General features: G+C 39.9%; 2 protein-coding genes across 3 annotated transcripts; one reads left to right on the top strand and one right to left on the bottom strand.

Annotated features, from left to right (window-relative positions):
• Positions 1-970: 970 nt before the first annotated feature.
• Positions 971-3,376, bottom strand: tmem127 (transmembrane protein 127). Its single transcript, NM_001303656.1, is given in 4 exon segments — positions 971-1,687; positions 1,808-1,972; positions 2,575-2,879; positions 3,248-3,376. Coding segments are annotated over 3 exon segments (714 nt in total). The 5' UTR covers positions 2,813-2,879; positions 3,248-3,376; the 3' UTR covers positions 971-1,376.
• Positions 3,377-4,495: 1,119 nt separating this feature from the next.
• Positions 4,496-7,698, top strand: ciao1 (cytosolic iron-sulfur assembly component 1). 2 transcript variants are annotated; one of them, XM_034296190.1, is made up of 8 exons: positions 4,496-4,579; positions 4,729-4,926; positions 5,907-6,055; positions 6,174-6,285; positions 6,690-6,778; positions 6,887-7,079; positions 7,204-7,279; positions 7,373-7,698. In XM_034296190.1, the coding sequence occupies exons 2-8, from the start codon at positions 4,788-4,790 to the stop codon at positions 7,608-7,610; spliced, it is 996 nt and encodes a 331-aa protein (XP_034152081.1). In that variant the 5' UTR covers positions 4,496-4,579; positions 4,729-4,787; the 3' UTR covers positions 7,611-7,698.
• The last annotated feature ends 103 nt before the right edge of the window (positions 7,699-7,801 follow it).

Below are 7,801 nucleotides of genomic sequence, written 5' to 3'. Positions count from 1 at the left end.
TAGGACTCTGTAAGAACTGGGAGGTGGGGGGCACGACAACTCATACACACCGTTACTGACAACACAATGGCAACTCAAGCTATGTAATCACAAGGTACAAATAAGAGTTGTGAATTTGAGTAAAATTACTAAATTCATATGACATTACCAATGCACCGTGGACAAAGAATTTCAGTCACTTTCTGCCCTTTTTAACAATTGTTAAAAAGAGAAAATAATGTTACTCCATTTGTCCAACATAGATATGTTTGAAAAACATGCATTGCAAAAATATGAAACAATTTACATTCATTACTTTTACAGCAATGAGTTCCTCAATCACTGGCCATGTCTGTGTAAACTATTTCTTTATTACCAGAAAAACCTATGTTCCTGTGTATGGAAAACTAATTTCCAAATTCACAATTGTTTGAACCTAACCAAATTAAAACAGTGCATTGCATACACAGCAAAAGAATGAAGGTATACCACACAAGTGGCAGTTAAAAATAGTGGTCCATTTCAATTGAGAAATACATCTATAATTCTGTGTCTGTGTAATCTTGCTGCCTTTCAGGTTTAACTGATAATATGTCCACTTATAATAACACGTCAGGGAAGTGACTCAAATTCTGAATGCTTAGTGAGTATTTAACACTTCAACCAAAAGGCCCACTGCTACCTCCATACTGTGGAAAGCCCTGACTTTGGAAATTAACATTTGCTAAGCCCAGACTTATAACACTCAATGCTAGTTCAGAAAGAAAACTATGTTAGAATCAGCAGTTGATGGCTGCACCTGATATTGAACCAATAACATCCATTACTCCAACTTGCCTAGTTTGTTTTTATAAATGCCTATATTTTGCTCTGGTAGTGAGATAACCCTGAAGAGCAAAGCCCAAATGCCAATACATTTACATTTTTTTCTAATAAATGGTTGAATAGATTTATGTGGTGTTTTCAGTCAGAATTAAGTTGCGTGTCAAAACATTATGTCATCATTTAATAAAACAGCTGTAGAGCCAACCATACATTAGTGCATAAAAAAACTCCCATATATTACCAGTTTCTCTTGCTTTACATGTAAGGCTCAAGTCCTCAATGCCATGCATTGCAAATGCAAATGACTAAAAGCCAAGTTTCAGAGGTGAAAAAAAGGATGAAGCATTGAATGTCTGCCACCGAAGAGGGAAACTTTCATGCACTCAAGAACCCACAATAAAGGAATAAGTGTGTCCCATTGTGTATGGAGTTTGTTATGGAAAGCAGAGTATCTGCAGAAAATATCCATTTGGTACAGTTATTGGATCACATACCTGTATGTGTTTGTTACGAGCCCAATAGGTGCTTACAAATAAGCATGGATTTAAAAGAAAGCAACTGGGTGGGCTACATTAAGGCGTGTATGCAGGTGGTGGCTGAAACTGGTTGGCAATGTCATAATCAGCAGGATATGATTCGCTGCTGTCTTCCATCTCTGACAGAAGCTCTAGAGCCTGCTCCTCTTCCTCTGTGGGGTAGTGGCGTAGCAGGTTGGCAGCTGTGGCCAGAATGGAGGCCCCACCAGCCCCTGCCACCAGGTAAAAGCTAATGGCAAAAGTAACGTAGATGAGGGACCCGTGGTACATCTTGTGCTGCTGCTGTAGCGACAAGATGAGCTCTGAAGCCCAGTAGCAAAACCCAATCACTGTAGCACACTGCAGCACTAAAAAAATACAAAAAACAAATGAAAGAAGAGGTTACTATTTTGCTTTAAATGATTTACCACACCTTATCTGAAAGGTGACTTCTCCCTCTGATGTTCACAGCCCGAACATATTCATACCTGTGAGAATGTGAGCAAATGCATATCTGCGAGTGATCTTGAGGGCAGGGTGCTTGGGGCCGAAGACATCCAACAGGAAAGCTGTCAGACTGCAAAGGATTCCCAGGAAACAGAAGGCGGCAATGACCCTAAGCAGCAAGATGGTCTGGGAGTTGACACAGTAACCTGAAAGAGGTAGGTATTGTGATGGCAATTTCTAAAATTCCAAAGTTCTATGAAAATGGTAGGTAAGACAAGAGAAATCAATTACGCAATAAACGGTTTTAATCTTGCTTGCAAGGAGAAAGTATACAGGTTACAAAGTAACGGTGGATAGTTTCTAAATAAAAACATCATTTCGACAGTATTTATTACATAGGAAGAAGGGGTGTGGTAAGATGCTGCCATCTGTTTCATGTCAATCAAACACCTTTCCCTTTGTTCTATCACACACGTCAAATGCTATCTTCCCCCACCTTATCCTTCCTGCAATAATGTTTACCCAAAGGGGCCAACTGACCTTACTGCCCCCTTGCTGTATCTTCTCCTATCCTGTCCTAAAACCCATTGATCTGCATCTGGACAGACAATAGATGTCCCCTATGCAAATACCAGGTCCCACACATTCCTGTACCTATCTTAACAGTGGGACTCTATCCTTTATACAATCAGAATACATTGTATAAGAAATTTCCACAACAGTATATATTTTATATCACAGTTATTATGGTACATGTCAGATGTGTTTTCAAATGCTTTGAGACAATAATGGCAAAATCATAACTTACCCTCCAGGAGTTTTGGGTCAATGTATCCCAGGACATCAGCTACTCCAAGTTCCTGCCTAGGACACGTTCCTCCATGAACTCGAAGCCAAGCTGGTTCGGCCAGAGCTGTACATAGTGCGGTGATGGAGAGTGCTCCGGGGAGGGCAGATGCCAGGCTTCGCTCTGGCTGCTTGGGCAGTGCGGTACCACCTCTCCTTCGCCGGCTTCCAGGAACAGTGGCACCCGGTGGTGCATACATTGTCAAATTTCCCCGTTGTCTTCAACCAGAATTCAGCTTTCGTTTTCACAGTGCGCCACTTCCGCCTCTGAAAACGATCAGATAACTTAGTAAGTCAACTACAGTAGCTACCTAAACCAAAACGTAAAGTGAATGTCAATTGGTTACACTATTTGTAAAACAGATAGGTGTAATCGATTTATTCCTTGAGTGATGCATTAACTAAATTACTGCGATAACATTCAGTCTTAAAAGCTAGCTAATTCCTCGACATAACACAGGCCTGATGTTAGCAGCAAAGGCTAACGTTATCGTTAGCAAGCTACTGTAGTTCAACTTTAGCCGAATACTAGCTAACATTAACGTCAGCTAGCTCTAAAATCGAAATGTACAGTAATAATTTCATATAAAACAATAACTTTAACTCGCACCCGTATTAAATAGTATTATACTTACAATCTGCCCAATAACGAAATAAATATACACAAAACAGGACTTATATTAGCTCCTACGATAAAAACAAAAGGAAGCCTAAAAGCTCCCTGTATTAAATTGTTTCCTTGTTCCTCGTCTTCTTCTTCTTCTTCTTCTGTGTGTTTGTTGGAAGATCGCATACCGCCACCTACTGTACCGGGGTGTAGCAACATGTTCTTACAAAAGGTGGTTTAGGCGGTTTGGGATCCGAGACCACAAATTAAGAAGCATGATCAATCACCTTCCCAGATTAATCTCCTGGCGGGAGGAATGACCAAAGGAGGGTGTATAAATATTGCTTAGCGCCAAAGAATCAATGGGTACAGTTTCTACCGAACATTACATTAAACAAAATAAACATATCTCACATAAAGGACTGGAACTGCCCTCTGATAAACAGGGTTAAACTCCAGCCATTGGCTGATGAGAGAAAAATTCAGAGTAATGGAAATAAATATAGCTACGAATACCAAACCAACACTGAACTGTGTGAACACATCAGTATTGTTAATATACTATAAAGCAACAACATACTTAACAATATACACTAGCAGCAGTTTAAAAAAAGAGTACTGTAAACTAGTAGCAATCTGGGTATTATTATTGATATAGCAGCAATCTGGATAGTATTATTGAACATTAAGATATGGCAAGTATGGCAGTAGTATACATAAGTGTGAACAAGCAGCAATTGGTAGAGTTATTGAATATTATAGATACATATGAGTGCAATAAGCTTATGAATGGTGACATAACACACTACAACCACATGGAGAGAATTAAAAGAGAAGAAAATATCCACACAGCAAAAAAAATATCAAAAAGATAAAGCAATAATATACATAACACTGTACATAGCAGCAGTTCAAAAAGAGTACTGTAAATAAGCAGCAATATTGGTAGTAGTATTGAATATTGTAGAAATGGCAAGTATGGCACTAATATACATACAAAATTTAAACTAGCATCAATTTTGAAAGAGTAGGATGGGGGAGTATGAACAGTATGGTAGGAGGTTTGAGTTTTATAAATATTTGAGTGTATATGTATATAGTCTATAAAGAATATTCAAGGCAAAGCAATTATTTAAATCATGTTTTAAAAATATAGGTCGTTTATGTCTTTATAAATTGAATTTGTAATTTTATTGTTGCAATGCTCCCCCTGTACAGGTGGGGGTTGTATAGAGCCAGATAGACTTGCGACTGTCAGCTACTAAGCTAGTTAGTACGGAGAGTAAGATCAAGTAGGAAGTTAAGGCAAGAGAGAGTAAGATCAAGTAGGAAGTTAAGGCAAGAGTGAGTTTCGGTAAAAAAAGTGGTTGGTGAATATAGCTGCCCCAAGCGTATAATAGTCTCGTATTTGAAATAGATACTAGCAGTCTTGTTGGTTTATGTCTGGTTAACGTTTACATTATCCTTTTGGATATTTCTTGTAGATATCGTAGCTAGAACTACGTTAGTATTATTTTGGTCAAATATTGTACATTTGCCTGTTGACTAACGTAGGCTAGCTGCTAGCAATGAAGGACACTTTGGCCCTTGTACAGAAATTTAATGCGCATCCAGATTCCCGCTGTTGGTATGTTGCGTGGAACCCAAATGGCATGTTGCTGGCCTCATGCGGGGGTGACCGGGCTATTCGGATATGGGGAAGGGAAGGTAAATATGACGAATTCTAAAGTAACATCACACATTGGAAAACAGAAAAAAGGAAAATTATAGTTTTGTCAGAGATGCACTGAATTTATCGAGGTATGGTACAGTATCTTTCACACAAAGAACATACGGTCAGTACATCTACTTTCTGAACGCAAATACTGTATGCTAAGAGCTGTTCTTGTTCAGGACGTATAGTGGAATGCCTGAACACAGCGCTTAGCCGTGATATATTGTTAAAACTGGTTACCTATGACATTTCAGCAGTTAAAAGTGATGTGATGTCATACCCGTGGTATACAGTCTTTCATAAACTGGGTGCTTAGAATCCTGAATGCTAATTTGCTGATAACCAGGGACCTTAAACCAAGGGTATCATGATGTGAGGTTCTTCCACTCGATGAAACCTTATGTCTATTACCAGGTTATCACCATATGCTGTCCCAGAGATTTACGCTTTTCCTTTGTTTTAGTTTTTTTGAGTGAATAACATTTGAGATAGTATGACAGTAAACACTTTTGTTTGTATATGTTCAAAACCACCTTCCCAACCAAAACAAAGAAGCATGTGGCTCACTTAAATCATTCACTTAAGCTCTATTGCGTTTTCTATATTTTCTACATTATCTGACCAATTCCTTCGCTTGCCACCCTGTGCTCACATCGTCTCATTTTGTTTTTTAGCGTTCACATTTGAAGCAGTTAAAATGTATGATAAGGGATCACACAGTCCACATCGATTTATCAAGTCCATGAGCACCTTCGAATAATTGTGCTTCATATATTCTATTTTTTATAAATGGTACTGAAGTTCCTAGCGAATGGTAAAAAAAATTAAAAAATAAAACATGGACTTTAAAGTATAAGTAAAATTTTAAGTTCATATCATAAGTAAATACAGGTGATTGAAACTTCAATGGGGAGCTTTTATTCTGAAAGTGTTCAGTAATGCTGATGAGACACTGATATTTCATTCTGTGTAGGTGACTCTTGGGAATGCAAGACTGTGCTTCAGGATGGACACCAGAGAACAGTCAGAAAGGTTGCATGGTCCCCATGTGGGAACTACCTAGCCTCAGCCAGCTTTGATGCCACAACCTGTATCTGGAAAAAGAAGAATGATGACTTTGAGGTGAAAGGACAGTGCTTCTCAACCACTGGCAGTGATCGTTGTAAACAACTTATACATTATGCATTTGTAAGATGTTCGGCTGTAGCTGAGCGCATCACACAGTCTCTATTTCTTATAGTGCTTGACTGTGTTGGAAGGACATGAGAATGAGGTCAAATGTGTGGCCTGGGCCCCATCGGGTAACTTGCTGGCTACATGTAGCAGAGACAAAAGCGTCTGGATTTGGGAAGGTTAGTGTGTGCGGTAACAGAAACTTTGATGATGGTAAACAAAGTCTTTCTGAATCTGTTGTGGATTTTACTGAATTGTACCGTAGGACGCACTGTTGCTCACCTGTTCGTTGCTGAGTTGCAGAAGTCAAACAGAAGAAGGATCTCCACACACTCAGGATCAGTGCAGTTTTCAATTTCTTTGAGCTTTTGGTCAACCGCTCTTCATCTGAGCATACAAGCATCATAATGCTGACGTTATGTATAGGCCACATGTTGATGCAATCACGCATTGATTCCGAGTGTGTGACTTCTGTTTCTACAAAAGCTTACTGAAAAATGATTAATTATGGAGAGCTTTTAACCGAGCTTTGTGTAGTCTTGGAGTAGTCTATCACCATTATTTCTCTTTTTGTCTTTCTCAGTGGATGAGGAGGATGAGTATGAGTGTGTGAGTGTGGTGAACGCCCATACACAGGATGTCAAGCATGTTGTCTGGCATCCAACACAGGAGGTACTGCCTATGTAATGTTTTTACATTCATTACACCAAGCAACCTATAATTTCATGACACCCCAGTGCAGTTCACCATCCACTGTAATGACTGATGTTCTTTATTCAGCTCTTGGCCTCATGTAGCTATGACAACAACGTGTGTGTCTATAAAGAAGAGGATGATGACTGGGAGTGCAGGGCAACCCTGGAGGGACACACCTCCACTGTCTGGGGTTTGTCCTTTGACCCAAGTGGTCAGAGACTGGCCTCCTGCAGTGACGATCGTACTGTGAAGATCTGGAAAGAATGTAATACTGGAGGTGGGCAGGGGGAGCAAAATATACACAGTGGTCCATGATGCAAAAACATGGATGGTGTGTGGAAAAGGAAGGTTTAGTGTAAACTCTCAGACTTTAAATATTTTCTTATCTTTTTCCCCCCCAGAAGGCGCATATGCGGGTTGGAAATGTGTTTGCACCCTTTCAGGTTTCCACGGACGGACAGTGTATGATGTAGCATGGTGAGCATCATCGTCTATAGTAAAAGAGATACTGTTTATTTCATCGAATGCAGCCATGGATTAATGAAGTCTATCCATATCCATTGTTATCAGGTGTCCGCTGACTGGTGCCCTGGCGACTGCATGTGGTGATGACGGAGTGCGTGTGTTTAAGGAAGATGAGACGGCTGACCCAGACCAGCCTATTTTCTTCCTGTCTGCCCATGTACCCAAGGCCCATGCCCAGGATGTCAACTGTATTGCCTGGCACCCCAAGGAGGCAGGGCTCCTTGTCTCCTGCAGTGATAATGGGGAGATCGCACTCTGGAACTATCAGTCTGAGAACATATGATGGACCAGTTAGGACTTTCAGATCCTGTATGACAGGCAGAATTTATTTGCAGAAGCAACCGGCACTGAAATAAAAATATTGTAACATACTGTGTTTATATTATGACCTCTTGCAGCACCTTGTGTTAGCAAGCTTAGTGATTAACTGGAGGTGAATGAAATTAATTACGTGATACTATCAGAATTCCCATC

This window comes from Esox lucius, chromosome 13 (assembly GCF_011004845.1).
Source record: "Esox lucius isolate fEsoLuc1 chromosome 13, fEsoLuc1.pri, whole genome shotgun sequence".
In the NCBI taxonomy this organism is placed as follows: domain Eukaryota; kingdom Metazoa; phylum Chordata; class Actinopteri; order Esociformes; family Esocidae; genus Esox; species Esox lucius.
The sequence above is the reverse complement of the archived record's forward strand: the minus strand, read 5'-3'. Positions and strand labels throughout refer to the sequence as shown.

Coding starts and splice junctions, on each gene's coding strand:
- ciao1 (XM_034296190.1), top strand. CDS start 4,788: ATGAAGGACACTTTGGCCCTTGTACAGAAATTTAATGCGCATCCAGAT. Junction 7,080..7,203: donor GAAAGAATGTAATACTGGAG/GTGGGCAGGGGG, acceptor TTTCCCCCCCAG/AAGGCGCATATGCGGGTTGG. Junction 7,280..7,372: donor ACAGTGTATGATGTAGCATG/GTGAGCATCATC, acceptor CATTGTTATCAG/GTGTCCGCTGACTGGTGCCC.